Consider the following 18,386-nt stretch of genomic DNA (forward strand, 5'->3'; position numbering starts at 1 on the left):
ACAGCAGGGGTCCCAGGATTGAACCCTGGAGCACCCCACAGGTCAGGGACATTTTATCTGATATACATTTTCCTTGGACAGGATAACAGACGTGGAGCTGCCAATCTGAGCCAATGGCGTCTCTAATTACCACCAACTACATGTCACTCACCACATTCATACTTTGGCAGGATGGGTGAAGATGGCAAGTAGGAGAAAAAAAAAAAAGTTGTTTTTTAGACGAGTAAAAAGTCTATGATTTGGAATGTGTAGATTGTCTGGTTTATTTAAACAAGTGCGTATTTGTGGCTATTGCAAAGACTTAGATGAGTTAGAGGCAGGTGGGCTCAGATGAACCCAAACTGCACGCGCCCCTGACACTCCAAAAGAAAAACTCTGTGTGGAGGAGTAGAAGTTAAGAGCCTCCACAGAGACGGAGTTTGAGCGCGTGTTACGCACAGGACGGGCCGTCTGCTCCGTGGCCACCTCTGCGCTGGCTCCTATCTCTGCACTAAATGACAAGTCTATTTTGGAAAAGAGGCTGAGCCAAACTGGGCACGTCAGCTCTTGGCATCAGAGGCTCCGGGGAAGAAAGAAAAAATAAGTCTGGTCAGCCGCCCACTGCAGGGACTGGGGGATGTTCCACCATCCTGGATTTACCGCCATTTTACGGATTTTTCAGCACAAACAACAGATTTTTGGTGGGATTGTAACATCCGGAAGCGGAAAAAACATAGTGACCGTTAATTCAAGATAAGACCACGTGATTTACCTGCGCGGCTCAAGAAGACGCAAAGGTGAAGCATTAGAAGCATTAGAAGTGTTCAAGTTTAGTTTTTAACATATTTATAACATATACCTTTTATAAGATATACTTTTATAACATATCTGGACAAATGTTAGCGTATTTTTAAAAAGTTGTTCCTGTTTATTTTTGGTAGGTCTATAGTTTAACTAGAGTTTGGCACTTTTTACGCACGTCTTTAGCGCAGAGATTTATTTATCAGCTTTACTAACACTTCTCCGGGGTAAACTAAACTTAAAGATGCTGCTTTTCAATTAATCCTTCATTATTTACCTACAATAATCCACATTTGCCTTAAATTTAGAGTAAAGTTTGTTTTAAATTCACGTATTTTACAGAGTGTGCTTTATCTCAGCTGATGTCGCTTCTACAAAAGGCCATGCATGGAGACGGGCCCTGACAGCTGAGGCCCTGACAGCTGAGGTTATTTTTGGGGCTGCAGTTCCAGAGACAGAGGTGACAAAACTGTCAAATGTCACTCTGTGAAAGGCACATATCGTGACCTTGTTATGCTTCAAACAGTTAATATGGTCTAATTAATGTTTCTAATCATCCATGATGTCCGCTCTGTTTTGTTTTAATGTTAAAGTGATCAAAGTGATCACATAAGCCTCCAGCCCAAGGCAGGAGCCTGCAGGCCTCACACTGACACCCACACTGCTGTACACTGCCACTGTAAGATTTATGTCTATTTTCATAACATAATAAATGTTTAAAAAGGCGGCAGTTCAGCCCCTTCTTCCTCCTGAGACCCACGTCCATCCAGCAGGCCACTGCTGACCTACATATACACTACATCTTTAGCAAATCTAAACAAAAATAGTGTTCAAAGACACATGGGTCATCCTCCTAATGTAACATTTTAATCCAGTTCTTCATTCAGACATCTGCCAAAAATGAAGAACTGGATTACTTAATATCTTAATATCTCTGATGTTTTATCTCTGTTTAATGAAACCCTGTTGTTATAATGTATATAATATACTTATTTTTAGTTAGATATTTATTTATTTGATTGGGACAGTGCATGTTAATGAACAGTCATTCAACATGAATGTAAACACACTGGATTATAGCCAAAGGATCATTTCCATCCGTGGTCCCAAGGGCTGAGGTCACAATATCCCAGTCCGACTGTGTTTACAGCTCAGAACAAAACATGATTGTATTTTTAACATGAGTTATGTTATAATGTTGAACATTAAGGAATTCTGTAATGTGTACTTTATTGGGTTACTTTCCTTTGCACCAGTGACCTTCACTGAAGCTGACCATGGCTCAGTGTGAGCCACAGACTGTGAGCCATAGACAGTATAAAGAAGTAGACTGAGTGTGATGTGTCCACAGCGTTCAGCTCCAAATGAAGCTCATTGAGGCTAGCAGTTAGCTAGCGCCCATGACCACTTCCTATTTGAAAAGTGACAGCTAGCGCATTAGCTGTGTCCATTTATATACAGTTTGTGAATGAGTGTGGTTCCCTGAGGCTGACCGTAGTGGCCCAGTGGCCCTGTCTGTTTGTATGTTTATGTGCTGCAGTGACTGTTGCCTTCACATTTTAATGGTGTGGGTTTTTTTTTTATTACAGGAACAATACAGATGGATCCAAACCTGTTTGGTGGTGTTCCCCGGTTTCTGACCAGGCCCAAAGCTTTCTCCGTGTGCACTGGGAAAGACGCCACGCTCAGCTGCACCATAGTGGGCAGTCCCACTCCCCTGGTCACCTGGGAGAAGGACAAGCTCTGCCTCAAGTCTGGAGGTCGCTTCAAAACTGTGGAGGATGGAGATGTGTACCGCCTGACCATCTACGAGCTCACACTGGAGGACAGCGGTCAGTACATGTGCCGGGCGAAGAACACGGTGGGAGAAGCATACGCAGCGGTCACTCTCAAAGTGGCTCTACCTGCGGAGATGGCACAGAGAGCTCCAGCATTCTTGGAGAAGCCCATGTCTGCTCGAGTGTGTTTGGGGGGCGATGTCCTCTTCCACTGCAGGGTCGTCGCTCATCCAGAGGCCAACTTCGACTGGGAAAAAGATGGCCGTTACCTGGGTGAAAGCAGCCGCGTCAAGATCATTAACGAGAACGACGGCAGCACGCTAAAGATCCAAAGCGTGCGTAACTTAGACAGTGGCACGTACACCTGCAGAGCCCAGAACACGGCAGGACGGGCCCACGCCTCCGCAGCTCTCATGGTCGACTCCCAAGACCCCCGGCAGCTCACCCTGGACAAGTCCTCCACCTCACTCCTGTCGCATCTTCAGAAACGCAAAGAAGAAATGAAAAAGGACATTGCTGTGTACTGCACCGAAGAGAAGTCCTCCACCTCCATCACTGACAGTCTAGAGCTGCAGCTGAGGGCATCCATGTTGGCCAAGCTACCCAAGGGCGTGTTCACCCGCACCTGCACCGTCACTGAAGGCAAACACGCCAAACTCAGCTGCTTCGTCACTGGCCACCCCAAGCCTCACATCATCTGGAGGAAGGACGGCAGTAACATCAGTGAAGGACGCAGACACGTCATTTATGAAGACCAGGCGGAGAACTTCATCCTGAAGATCCTCTACTGCAAACAGACAGACAACGGCCTCTACACCTGCAATGCCACCAACATGGCCGGCCAGACCTACAGCGCTGTGCTAGTCACTGTCAAAGGTAAGGGCGAGAATGCATCTGAGAAGGTTAAAGGTCAGGACGAGACACACCTGAGAAGGTTAAAAGTCAGGAGGAGACACACCTGAGAAGAAAGAAAGAAAAGATGACGTCGTGAAGGGAGAGAGTGATTTGCAGGGTTGAGGCTAAGGATTCTCGTAGGTCATAGACAGATGCAAAGAGACCAGTGGTGAATGAAGTACTGTACTCAGTTTTGTTACTTAAGTAAAAGTGCAGATATAGAGGTAAAACCTTAACCAAGTAAAAGTAGAAGTATCACATGAAAAAAGTATTAAGGTAATATTAAAGTAGTAATGTACTGTAAGAGTAAAAAGCAAAAGTATTTCTCAAACATGTAAAAAAAACTAAAAAACAGTCAAAACAAATCATATGAAAAGTACTTTTCAGTCCAGTTCAAAATGTCATTTGAGAGCTATTACTCTCAAATGTACTGAAGTAAAAGTAAAACATATACACTGCAAAATGTACTAAGTATAGATACCTAAGTATAGATACCTAAAAATTCTACTGAAGTACTTAAGTACTTTACTACTTTTACTTTGTTACTTTCCACCACTGTACCAGAACACAGACTAAAGAGACTGAGAGTTCAGTTTTATAAAAAGTGATTTTTGCTGTTTGATCATAGGAAAATCACAATCACTACTATCATCATTACTATTTTAGTCACAAGAAGTAGGAGGATGAAAGGAGGAGCATAAAAGAGCATAGACAAATTATAATGTGGGATGTGAACATATTCTAAATGCTCTGTTCCACCTTGTGATGTCATGAAGCGGTAGTTTTCAAGTTAACAGCTCCTTTTACCTTTAGTTCAGTGGTAGATTGGCAACTCCAGGGCAGAAATGATCCAAATGATTCTAGTGAAGGTGTATGGATTTTAAAAACAAAGTGGAGCACTTCCTGTATTACCACATGATGACACCACAAGGTAGAACAGAGTGTTTTCAGTTTAAGAGAAGAACTCAACCTAAATATGCAGGGTTTGTGTGTTAAACGTGTGAATGAAACAAAACACAACTCCAGCTCTGTTTGTGATGAGGATGTAACATTAGAACAGATCAGAAAATAGACTCATATGGGCCCTTTAAGTTAATATGGGCCCTTTGAGAAAAAGTGAGGGTCGAAGGATGAGACTGAGACCGCGGATTGAGAACAGGACTATGGACTGACATCACTGAATCAAATCTGTTTTTTTTTTTTTTTTTTTTTTTTATAAAACTCTGATCTTCCACAGTGAGTTAAGACCAAAGTCTCTTGACTTTGCAAGATGGAGGTAGGAGAACACATTTTGAAGCACAATAAATCGCTATAGAGGTCAACGATAATATTGAAACTACTTTATGTCACTGACACAATTAAAAATAAAGCAAGATAATCCCAATACAGACATTTTTAAATCGGCAGTATCATTAAAAGGTAACTTCTAAACAGCTGAATGAAGCAATAACTCACCATAGAAGTGACGTGTTCAACTCTATAGCTTCAGCTTCGGGATCAGTATTCATCATGTGTACTTTGCTCTACTGGGATATTTTTGGTTATGTATTGTCAATATGATCAGATTTAAACTGTAAAGGTTTGAATTAATAACTTGTCTGACTCATTATAGACTCAAACTAATGACTAAAGTGTTTCATTCTGCTGGTTATTTCTTGCTGCTCTTATTTTTTAACAATATTGTAGATTTATAATAGTTTTTGTGGTTTAAATCTGCTCTTGTGTCAGTGGCATAAATGAGTTTCAATATTATTGTTTATCGTCTATATTTACATCAACGATATATTGAACTTCAAACTGTGTTAATGTGACAGGGCGTTTACTTCCAAATGGGTTTCACTTCTGAAGTTCTTTCAATTTCTGCTGTTTGTCCTGAAGCTTTTGGAACATTTTAAAGTTGCTTTTATTGAATTAAAGCTTGTCCACATTAGGGATGAGACGATTAACAATAATATCTTTTATCGTGATGTAGAGTAGAGTAGAACATTTTAATCGTGATAATCGCCAACAAAGATAATCGCCATCACATCCCCAGAATGTGCAGAACAAACCCACTTCTCCTGGTCTCTTCTGGACCACTGCTGCTTAGACCTGTCACAATAATCACTTTGCAAAAATGAGGAGATCTTGGGTATTTTTTATCATAATATGATTAGATTTGAGCTGTAGAGGGGTGAATAAGTTGCAGCTCATGTCTTTTGATGAAACCATGAACTATTTTAAAGTGGTTTACCAGGATTAACTTGCATTATTTCAATCTTCATCAGTGACATTAAGTAGTTTCAACATTATCGTTCATAGCGGTATTACATTTATCATGGCCTGACATACTGTTGTTTTCTCAAAATACACTGCCATAACAGCTGTTTAAATATGGCACCTTGATATGAAAATTATAAATATTCCTAACCAGAAAATTGTTAAACTGGAACTTTAATAATCATCATGATATACAGTGTTCCCTTGTTTATCGTGGGGGTTAGGTTTTAAAAATAACCCACAATAGGCAAAATCCGTGCAGTAGTCAGCTTTGTTTTCTACAATTATTATATATGTTTTAAGGCTGAAAAACCCCTCACCACACACTTTATACACTTTTCTCAGACAGGCATTAACATTTTCTCACATTTCTCTCTTGTTTAAACACTCAAAGTTCAAACCTTCGTAGGTGCCTTTGTCGGTGCAGAACGTTTCATCGACATTGTGGGATTTGTCGGGGAGAAAAATTGCAAACATACAGCACTTCAGAGTCACGCTGCGATCGAACATTTTGTAACATTTCTGTATGCATTTATGTATGCATTCTGTACTGGAAAAGAGACATAGCATGGAGGAGATTGATTGACAATGGTCTACCGTCCCTTAGCCAATCAGGACGCAGAACACAATGCATGTTCATACACAGTAAAGAAGCATGCAAAATTCCACTAAAAGAATCCGCAAAAAGCGAGGCCACGAAACGTGATCCGCGATGTAGTGAGGGACAAATGTAATTGTTAAATGCAGTTATTTTCCCCATTATAATCGCGACACCAAGCTTCTAGCCCACATGTAACCTGTCCTGTCTTTCGAGCCTACCCCATTTTTAGCACACCCCCATTGACCCATATCTGCTCCACCCGCAGCTACATATAGATATGATGAACACGATTATTTCTATCCCTTCTATAAACATGTTATTTAAAGTCTCTGCCTGGTTCTACAGCGTTTCCTAAAGGGTCTAACTCAGTAAACAAAGGATGGCTGTTGTAAGTAAATGTAATTATGGAGTAATGCCAGTGTAATGCTTCATAATCAGGGGCCCGGTTCAAGTTGAAGCTTTTAAACCATGTGTGTTTTTATCACAACAGCGCTGGCCTGAGTCGCCTGCGCTCTGGTTGTAGATGGGCAGGGTGGGGATAGAGGGTGGGGGGTATAGAGGGGGGTATGGTGGGGGAGTTATTTTCTGCTGGTGATGAGTACTCCGCAGACTCTAAGATGGCCACTCACTTACAGGGCACTTCGACACTGGCGCTAATGTGACTTCCCCTGGGCAAAAACGCCGTATTAAACTAGATCTTGTTTAGATTCAAAAGTCTGTTTTAACTCTGAAATAAATTAAATAATAAAAATCCCTGTTTATATTTTTAAAAGTAGTGTTCAACTTGCATTTTTACACTGTAGCTTTGCCGAGTTTAGAGCAACAGCATTTTAGACTCAAGGCTTGATACGGTTACTCAGAGAGCCTTTATGGGATAAAGACCAGACAGCGGAATCGATACAGTTTTTCAGTTCATAATTTTTTAGTATCTTATTTTGCATAAAAAATGCTAACCTTGTGCTTTCGATCTGTACAAACCACAGACTGTATAAAGAAGTGGACTATGTGAGTATGTCATCACCCAGCTCAAATGAAGCTCATCAAGGCAAGTAGTAATAGGGGCCAGTATCTGAGCAAACAAAGAGCCAATCTGGAGCGAAGCTGTTGAAGGTAACGCCCCTTCTTGCCCGCAGCGCTGGTTTAGCATTTAGTAACGGTGACAATCAAACCTTTTGCTAACGCTATCAGGGAAAGAAGCTGCCAGATTTGTCTCTTATTAATGTTCATATCTTGATTTTCAGACACAATAGTGAAATAAAAATACCAAGTAGAGTGAGTTAATACAAACATTTTAAGAGCAAAATGACAGCAGTCTGACAGCAGCAGTTACAGAGAGAGGTGACACAGTTTTTAATGTAAAGTAAATTGGAGCCAGAGTCGATGGAGCCGCAAGTGCGCCCATGATCAGTTCCTGTTTGGAACGTGGCGGCTAGCAGGTTAGCTATGTCCATTTATATATACAGTCTATGGTACAAACATGTTCTGAAATCCATAGTAAATCAATTATTTTTTTCAGTGTTTTTGTCCATTTAAAACAAAAAACTTTAGACAGAATGTCATTTTTAATCATTAGTGACAATATTAGATATGTTTCTCAAATCTTTCAGCCCTGTATTTGCCAATCGCCATATTTTACAATCCAAAGAAATGGCAGATAACATGCACTTTGTACGGAGAGTCCATTATTCTGTGTTTTTATGTCATAGCATCAACAGTGAAGTTATGATACACAGAGGCTTCCTGTTTCTTCGGGGGAGTAAAATGTTGAGACATGTTAATGTGAAATGAGATCAGATCAGCTGCTAAGTGGATATTCTGATGTAGTGATCACAGCCTGACTCTGGAAGCATCGATGACTCATTAAAACTGCTGATGTTGTTCCTGTCCAAAAATGATAATGAGTTTGGGTTTGAGCACTTGTACTACACCTCCCTGTAGTACTAGAACTGGCAGCCGTCCAAAAATATAACATGGAAAGCACTGAAATAACATCCCCAATGCACAGAGCAGCAGTTCACAGCACTGCACATACACACACAGACACACACTATACACACATACACATACACATACACATACACTGACACTACGCCATAGACTATATAAAGAAGTGGACGTCAACCACAGTGTTCAGCTCTAGTCAAATGAAGCTCATTGAGGCAACCAACAAGCCAATCCAGAGTAGAGCTGGGACGATATTAAAATTTAGACTCACGATTATTGTGACCGAAATAATTGGGATTAACGATATTATAACGATAATCATTAAACCAAGGCAGTATAATGTCCTCATATATGGACCTTGTAGAGAAAAAAAATGCATTGTCCACATATGTGGATGCCAGGTCCTAAGAGGTTATAGGTATTCAGATTAGTTCACGATTGTTGTAAAACTATGCACGACTGCTAGCAAACTGTGCAATCAGCTGTGCAAAATGTTGTTCAGCTAGCACTAACCTAACAATAGCAAAGCAATAGCAAAAAAAAAAAAAAAAAAAATACATTCAATAGTTTATTTCACATGGTATGTTACTTAAGATGGATATTTTTGGCTCAAATTTGTCAAACAATGTAGGATCTTTTTTGGGCAGGCTCTGCAGATTAGTGGCTCATCTTGTTGGTCTTGTTTTTCAAATCCATAATAATTCCACACATCAGACTTCACCTTCTTGAGTGGACAATATAAATGTGCGCCGTCACTGGGATCTAGATCCACTGTTCACGAGCCATGACAGTTACTGTGGTGATGAAGAGCCATCCCTGATTCAGAATAGGCACAGAAGTTAACAAGTGCCATTGCTATGATAGAGGGCCCCCCTTGTGGGCAAACACTAGAACTAACATCTAAAACTTTGAATGGAAACCGGAAACATTAGGCAGTCTGGTGCCATAAATGCGATTATAATCGTGTGCGATTAATTGCTGACCTTTTTTTATTGCGATTATCAATATTACCGTATATCGTCTCATCTTTAATCCGGAGTGAGACTGTTGAAGGTAACGCCCCTTCCCGTCCGCACCGTTGGTTTAGCAGGGATGTGAAACTGTTGCTAACGCTAGCGAGAGCACCCTCGGGGAAAGAAGGCATCTGATTTGTCTGTTATTAATGTATATCTTGATTTACACAATAACAAGTCAGACAGCAGCAGTTACAGAGAGGGGACACAGTTTTTCATTAGAAAGTGAATTGGAGTAGATGGAGCCGGAATCATGCCCATAATCACTTTCTCTGCACTACACACACTACACACTAATACAAGCAGAATTTGTGTAATAATCTCTGGTGTAATATTGTCATCAGTGGTAAAAATGTCTTCTGTCTGGGTGCTTTTGTATATGTTGACTTGAGAGTCGTTTTCTTGTATGCAAGGATGTGAAGTTTATACAGTTAATCGATAATTGTGGTTATTCAAGCGACAATATAATAATATAATATGATTTATGACAGTCCTAGAAGCTGAAATATGTCATTTTAATTCAGTCTAATCTCTGAAGCTCCGAAGTGTTTCTGTTTTGTTTGAGTTCATGAAGCTGGTCACACACTACAGAAATGATGAAAGTGATAGAAGGGTTTCATCTTTGTCTGAACATAGTTCAAGTTTATTTCTATAGCATTTAAAAAAAAAAACTTGAGCTGACCAAAGCACTTCACATAAAAGTCAACACAAAACAAATATGAAGAAACACAACACATAGGAAAAGAACAATGAAACACCTGCATAGCTTATATAATGTTAAATACCAGGGAGAAGGGGTGGGTTTGAGTCCTGTCTTAAAATGTGTTTAAGACAGAGAGGATCCGACAGGTAGAGGGCGCTGTTCCATAGTCTGGGTGCTCCTTAAATAAAGTGGTGTCAGTATCATGAATGATCTTTAAATCCTTTCTTAACAATAAGATTTTTGACACAGCCGTACTTAAATGTTTTTACAATACACCACTCCAGTATTCCCTGGACAAATGCTGCCTTTCTGTGTTTTGCAGAGCCGAAGGTTCCATTCAGGAGGAAGCTGCATGATGTGGAGGTCCAGGAGAAGTCTTCAGCCACCATGTTGTGTGAGGTCCCTCTGAGCATCACCAACACCAGCTGGTTCATGGAGGAGACCAAGCTGGAGCAGAACACCAAGTACCGCATGGAGCAGGACGGCACCCTAAGGCGTCTGACCATTCACAACGTGACCACCAACGATGACGGTGTCTACATCTGTGAGACGCAGGAGGGCAGCCGCACGGTGGCTGAGCTCACGGTGTTGGGTGAGGACCAGTGTTACACAACAATGTCACAACATTCCAGCAACATTCCAGGACCAGCTAAAAACAAATGAATGAAATGCAAAATTATGTTGTTGTTTGTTATGTATGTTTTAACACCAAAACATTAGACAATTTAAGACAAAAAATCCAAAATCCACTCTATAACTGTTTTTGTATCTAAAATCCCAACAAAATTAGGAAGGAAATTTAAACTCGATTCAGTTTTTCAGTGTTATGTTCTAAATATGTGCAAGTTTAACCATTTTTACACATAAAACATGTAAAGACATTATATGACAAAAAGCTTTCCTTTATGTAAGTAAACTACAGAAGAAGTTTCAAATTGTCCATTGTCCTGGGCCCCAGGATCTTACAGACCCAAAATTGGACCCTCTCCCTATTTCTTTATATTAGAGGGGGGCCCATGAGAGGCTTCTTGCCCCGGACCTCCAAATTTCTGTCGACGGGCCGGACTCTTTATACCTTAGCAATTTCTATACATAGTATAGTATACAGTTTGTTCATATTTTATGCAAGGCAAATTCTACCTTACAGAAAACATCATACAAACTGCTGCCTCAACAACATTGCTAATCCTTTCTATCTCTTCTAGGAAACATCACTAAGAAGCTCCCCCGTAGGACAGTGGTGCCGGTCAGTGATACGGTCATCTTCTGTGTGGAGCTGGAGCAGCCCTGTCCAGACGCCTACTGGACCCGCAACGGAGACAAGCTCAAAGAGGACACTCGCATCTCCATCGCCTGTGTCCTGTGCCAGTACACCCTGACTATCCGGGACTGCCAGGCCCAAGACTCTGGAGAGGTTGCCTTTGTGGCTGGAGACTGCAAGACGTCCACACGGTTCACTGTCACCGGTCAGTTCACAATGTTAGAAAGATCACTGGTCAGACTTAATGAAGCATGAAGAAGGACTTAATATAAGGAACAAATATTTTATTCATAGTTTAAGGCTTAGTAACAACCACAGACTGTATAAAGAAGTGGACTAAGTGAGTGTGACCTCACCCATAGTTTTTGACTCCAATCAAATGAAGCTCAGCGAGGCTTGTAAGAATGTTTGTTTTTGGTGTAAGTATCAAAAAGGACAAAGAGACTGAAACATAAAGTCAGAAGGGTTTAATGAGTTCCATACAGGTAAAGTGAACAATGAAGCAACAGACTCTCTGGGAAGGATAGGATAGAGAGCCCTAAGATGTGCATGTTGACAGCTTTTATAGGGTCTCCCAATGTATATGTGTGTGTGTGTGTGTGTGTGTGTGTGTGTGTGAGAGGCGGGTCTTCTTCTGGTCAGCATGGTCTTACACATTAAGAAATTTTAAGCAACGTCGAACAAGGTGAGTGTTAATTACAAAATTACCAGAACATAGCTGTTATCTTATTGTCCACAGTCCTTGTAAGCCCCCACGCTGGTCTACATAGCGTCCTGGCGCCCCCATGCATTCCATATCCACTGGTGGGCACTTGTTATTTACCTTAGCATGAATAAATCAAGATACCAGTTTGGAGTAGTGCTGCACTGCTAAAAAAATACCCTAGATGCTAGCATTTATAGGGGCCAATTTGGAGCTGAAGTTACGTATTGTAGAAAGTTTAGCATGGACTGGGTGCTTAGCAGCGCTGTCCATCAAACATGTTGCTAACGCTAGCGGGGATGACCTTGGGGAAAGAAGGTACCTGACTCATCTGTTATTAATGTTCATATCTTGATTTATGGACACAATAGCAAAATAAAAGCACAGGATCATGTAGAGCGGGTTAATACGGCCGCAGTTTTTCAATAGAAAGTGAATTGGAGTCGATAGAGCCAGAAGTCATGAGCTATTTGGAATACACAGCTAGCAAGTTAGCTATGTCCATTTATATATACAGTCTGTTGGTAACAATTTGATTAAGGGGTTAGGAGTTAGAGTTATTAAATTATACCGTGGTCAGAGAGAATTCCAATGAGTAACTGCCGTGCGTTTATTCTTCATAAGGCACAAGTAGTTCTGGCAACTGTTAAATCACATTCTATATCAATGATCTGTCACAACGGATAAGCAAATGCTGCTCTGAGTAGAATGTAGGGACTAGCTTCATTTAAAACGATATACTGTACTGTATATATAAATGGGCATAGCTAACCCACTAGCCGTCACGTTCCAAACAGGAAGTGATCATGCTACTTGGCTCAAATACATTTTCTCGTTTGAGTTGATACATATTTTTGGGTGCATTATTTCATATATGTAATCAAAATAATATAATAATAATAATAATATAAGTAATTCAAAATTGAAATGACATCAACATAATTGAAGAATTTGCTTTTTTTTTAGTCACATATATTTTGTGTTTTTAAGATAATATCCATACTTCCATTTTCTCCTGCTCATCTGGGTCACGGGGGCAGCAGTCTAAGCAGGGACTCCCACATTTCCCTCACCCCAGACACTTCCTCCAACTCCTTAGGTGGAACACTGGATTACATAATATAGAATTAATATTTTTCTTTCTCTTGTAGCTGCCAGAAAACACCCCCCTGACCCCCCAGTTAACGCTGTGGTGCAGAACAAGACCGAGTCATCCATCACTTTCCAGTGGTCCCCCCCGGACAGCGACCGGCCTGTGCCCATCAAAGGTTACATCATAGAGAAGAGAAAGATCGGCGTGCAGCAGTGGCAGCGCTGTAACCCGGGAGAGCTGGTAAACATCACCGAGTTCACAATCTCCAACTTCACCGAGGAGGCCACATACCAGTTCAGGATCTCTGCTGTCAACGACTTTGGCCAGAGTCCCTACATGGAGGTGCCTGGGAGCTTTTACCTCGGTGAGAATTCTATGGGAATTATCAGCCAAATTATATGCCGTCCTTTGTTTGGGCAGTTTTAGTTTTTTTCTATTTATTTATTTCTACAGATATTAAAATAGTTGTTTTGAAAATGATCAGATACTGTTGTAGAGGGACCAAAGGGACCAAAGATACAGACTCAGGAAAACAGGTCAACGGAGTGGTGGGCGTTCGGGCACAGGTTGTTGATAGCGGGGTTGGGCGCTGGGGTGTTCATACCAGTTGAGGCGGACTGGGTCGGAGGCAGAGGTGTTCGTACCAGTCGAGGTGAGCTGGGTCAGAGGCGATGGTGCACAGATAGTCGAAGGAGCAAAATCTGGCAAAAACAAGAAAGACCAACTGAGTACGGAGAGCCTAGCACACGAAACTGAGCCAAGCAGACAGTACCACGAGGATACATTGACGATCTGGCGGCGAGTGTAGGAATCCTCAGCGTCTTAGTACTCCCCAGGTGAAGGCTTGATTGCTTGATCAGATGCAGGTGTGCGAAGGTTGTGCCAGAGTCTCCGCCCAGCTCCAGGCACAGACACGGAAGGGTGATGGAAGGCAGCACAGAACCACAAGGACAAACTGGACTCATGACAAATACATACTTTTATCCCCATGTGTTTGAGCAAAGGTCTCGTCCCAGTGTATGTTTTGTGTAAGCAGCTCTTGAGGTCAAAATATGCCTGCTGCGTGCTGTCAGCATCTAAGTATCAACAGAACAGTTTGATCAACAGGATGTGCATTGTTAGCATGCTAGTTCTTGTCTTGCTTCGCTGTGATGGTCAAAGTCTGCTCTGGTTGTGAAAAGCTCTTATAAAATCAACATGGTGAATAATTAGGAAGTTCCAAATGCATAAGGTCAGTGAGGAGTAACTTTGGACCATTGCAAAGTGTTTAAAATGAACTAGTTCTGTTTTTCACATTTTTAAGATGGTAAAAATCAGGTACAGTGTGCAAAAGTAAAATGCAAACATCAGATACGAATTAAAAATAAAACAAAACTTGCGTTTTTCTCTTTCAAAATGGATATATCATTATTTTTCTTGACTTTTGACTTTGACTTGACTTTTTTTTCTATTCACATTTGGGGAATACTTTAGCCAAGCACAGTGAGCATTTGATTATAGTTATCTGAAAATTCAAATTAGAATTTACTTACTGAGGCAAGGCAACTTTATTTGTACAGCACAATTGGTACACAAAGTAATTCAAAGTGTTTTACAGAATAAGAAAGACATTAAAATAACAATACAACAAATCAAAACAGAGTGTGAGATGGTCAGGAGCCAGTGCAGAGACCTGAGGCCGTTACAGTAGTCTTACTACTACTTACTGCTTACTTACTTGTTTCAAACTTGTGTATAGCTTCACCTATTACATTTATATTTGTCTGTGTTCCAGAGCCGAGAGCAGACCTGCAGAGGGGCCTATCCGACAGTGTGGCGTTGGCCGGGGAGGAGTTCTCCGTCTCTGTGGAGCTGTCGGCTGTCTGTTCGGGCTTCTGGTCTCTGGGAGGTCGTTTGTTACGCAGCGGAGGAGACTATCTCATCACAAGAACCAAAAACGTGCACACACTTCTCATCCGCACCATCACCATGGAGATGAACGGGCTCGAGGTCAAGTTTGTGGGTGGCGGCTCTCAGACCACATGCACCTTGAGTGTGAAGGGTATGTTTGTAACCACAGCCTGTGAACACAAGTGAGGGAGGTGACCAGGGACCAGATCTGATACTGGAATCAGATATCGGCTTCCAAATATCGGTTCAGTCGACATTCTGGTTGGACATATTAATCGATGTAATAAGACTTTACTACTTTACTACCCAGAAAGTCTTATAATGTTTGAACTTTTATTTACACAAAGCTGTTCTGTGATTACCTGAGAGATAATTAACAGCTGCATAACACATCTGGATCAGCTTTGTCTTATTTTATTTTAGTTTAAAGGAAACCAAATGTGCTGTTTTCACTTTTCACTTTCACTTCACTCTGGTATCGGTTGATATTGGCAGGTACTTAAGCCCCATAGTATCAAAACCGATCATCATCATCATAATTGTAAAAGCAGGATTGGTGCCTCCTTAGATGGGGCTGGATCTTTAGTCTTACTTTGATTTGTGAGCGTGGGTTTAGACCTGTCACAATAATCACTGTATCGACTTATCATTCTGTATATAAAAGATGGAATGATCTTATTAGGGGGGCAGTATTTATCATGGGGACTTTTTCTTTGCAGTACTTGGAAATCTATAGTTATTTTTTTTACTATATGCTTTAAGCCATAAAAGTTTGAATTCATAACTTGTCTGACTCACTACAGACGCAATCCATTGACTAAAGTGTTTCATTCTTACAATAGTGTTTGTAGTTTAAATCTGCTTTTTGTTTTTGTGTCAGTGGCAGAAATGAGTTTCAGTATTATCGTTTATTTACTTCAGTGATATATCGAACTTCAAAACGTGTTATCGTGACAGGTCTAAGTTGATTTAACAACTTCGGCCTTGACCTGTGTGTGTTTCTAGCTCCTCCTGTCAGGTTCACCAACAAGTCAGCCCAACAGCAGATGGTCACATGCAGCGTCCAGGACACAGCTGAGCTGACCGCTGAAGTGTCCGACTATGATGCTCAGGTATTTGATTTGTTTTCCGTTTCACACCTGTAATACAAATTTTTGTTATGACATTTTACAAGAAACAAAATGGAATTGGTGGTCACCTTCACTACAAAACAACAGTGATATAATAAAATCTAATATGTAACTTATGTTGATCCAAACCCAGATGTTTACATACTTTTGAAATCTGGTCACTGGTAATTCCTGAAGTTTTTTTTTTAAATCATCTGTCTAGGTTGTCTGGATGAGGAATGGGCGCGAGATTAAAATGGGAAAGAAATACGAAAGTGTGATCATCGACCGCAGAAGGATCCTGATGGTCCACAACGTGACGGAGGAGGACGTGGGAGTGTACGAGTGTGCTTTAGCAGAGGACAGAGTGTCGCTGCAGCTCGCACTCAAAGGTACTGCACAACAAGTACTAGATTTAAAGGGCCCATGTTACACTGCTTTATGATCTCTGTTCTAATGTTGTTTCCGCATCACAAACAGACCTGGAGTTGTGTTTTGTTTCATTCAGACATGTTTAACACAAGAGTCAGTTTTGCGTAATATATTCTCATTCTCAGTATATAGACCGGTCCACGTCTCATGTGAACGCTCAGAACTCCCTCTCTGAGCTGCAGAGACTGCACTAGAAAAGATTTTTTAATTTTTTATTTTTAATGTACAATGGCTTGCAAAAGTATTCATCCCCCTGGAACTTTTTCAAATTTTGTCAAGTCACAACCACAAATGTAAATATTTTTTAACTTGCATTTTATGTGAATATGTAACACAAAATGGTACGTAAGTGTGAAGTAGAAAGAAAATTATACATCATTTTCATTTTTGAAAAAAAAAAAACAACAACTACAAAACTGAAAAGTGCTGTGTGCAAAAGTATTCAGCCCCCCTAAGTGTATACTTTGTGGAACTTCCTTTTGCTGCAATCACAGCTGCAAGTCTTTTGGGGTATGTCTCCACCAGCTTTGCACACCTAAAATTTTTGCTCATTCTTCCTGGCAAAATAGTTCAAGCTCTGTCAGATTTGATTATAGACCGTTTGTGAACTGCAGTTTTCAGATCTTGCCACAGATTCTCAATTGGGTTTAGATCCAGACTTTGACTGGGGCATTCAAACACATGAATATATTTTACTTTAAACCATTCCATTGTTGCTTTGGCTTTATGTTTAGGATTGTTGTCCTGCTGGAAGGTGAACCTCCACCCCAGTCTCAAGTCTTTTGCAGACTCCCAACAGGTTTTCTTCCAAGATTGCCCTGTATTTAGCTCCATCCATTTTCCCATCAACTCTGACCAGCTTCCCTGTTTCAGCTGAAGAAAAGCACCCCACAGCATGATGCTGCCACCACCGTGTTTGACTGTGGAGATGGTGTGTTCAGAGTGATGTGCAGTGTTAGTTTTCCTCCACACGTAGCGTTTTGCTTTTAGGCCAAAAAGTTTGATTTTGGTCTCATCAGACCAGAGCACCTTCTGCCACATGTTTGCTGTTTCCTCCAAATGACTTCTAGCAAACTGTAAACAAGACATCTTAGGGATGGTTTTCAACAATGGCTTTCTTCTTGCCACTTTTCCGTAAAGATGAGATTTGTGTAGTGCATGACTAATAGTTCTCCTGTGAACAGCTTCCCCCACCTGAGCTGTGGATCTCTGCAGCTCTTCCAGAGTCACCATGGGCCTCCTGGCTGCATCTCTGATGAGTGCTCTTCTTGTTTGTTCTGTAAGTTTTGGTGGATGGCCATGTCTGGATAGGTTTGTAGTTGTGTCATACTCTTTCCATTTCTGGATGATGGATTGAACAGTGCTCCTTGAGATGTCCCACGCTTGGGAAATCTTTTTAGATCCAAGCCCCACTTTAAACTTCACAACTTTTTCTCTGACCTGTTTGGTGTGCTCCTTTGACTTCATTTTGTGATTTACTCCCCAACACTCTCTTAACAAACTTCTTTAGCCATTACGTCAACATTCAAGCTTTCCAAAATCATCAGGCAACTTCTAAAAGCAACTGGTTGCATTCAGGAAAAAGGGGGCTGAATACTTTTGCACGCTGCATTTTTATTTTTTTATTTAATTATTTTTTATTTATTTTTTTTATCTTGTAAAATATTTCCTTCCACTTCACACTTGTGTGCCAATTAGTGTTGCTCATTTACATAAAATGCTAAGAAAATGTTTTTAAATTTTTGGTTGACAATATGACAATATGTGAAAAAGTTTCAGGGGGATGAATAATTTGGAAGCCAATGTATTTTTATTTCTACGGAGAGAGTCCAATGGGAGCTCCAGACTCTTTCATGAGCCCTGTTCAAATACAGAACAATACAAACAAGCCCAAACAAACACCTGCACAGGTCCACTTAAAATGTT

At 40.8% G+C, this 18,386-nt stretch overlaps 1 protein-coding gene across 1 annotated transcript in view; it reads left to right on the forward strand.

The window, feature by feature from the left end:
* The first annotated feature begins 563 nt into the window (after window positions 1-563).
* The window catches only part of LOC117384819 (obscurin-like), a 96,890-nt gene continuing 79,067 nt past the window's right edge, over window positions 564-18,386 (forward strand). The window contains 8 exon segments of the mRNA XM_055228494.1: window positions 564-776; window positions 2,370-3,434; window positions 10,295-10,564; window positions 11,178-11,438; window positions 13,088-13,393; window positions 14,804-15,070; window positions 15,925-16,031; window positions 16,252-16,420. Coding sequence (XP_055084469.1) covers window positions 2,381-3,434; window positions 10,295-10,564; window positions 11,178-11,438; window positions 13,088-13,393; window positions 14,804-15,070; window positions 15,925-16,031; window positions 16,252-16,420 — 2,434 coding nt within the window. The 5' untranslated portion in view covers window positions 564-776; window positions 2,370-2,380.

The sequence above is a fragment of the Periophthalmus magnuspinnatus genome, chromosome 17 (assembly GCF_009829125.3).
Source record: "Periophthalmus magnuspinnatus isolate fPerMag1 chromosome 17, fPerMag1.2.pri, whole genome shotgun sequence".
In the NCBI taxonomy this organism is placed as follows: domain Eukaryota; kingdom Metazoa; phylum Chordata; class Actinopteri; order Gobiiformes; family Gobiidae; genus Periophthalmus; species Periophthalmus magnuspinnatus.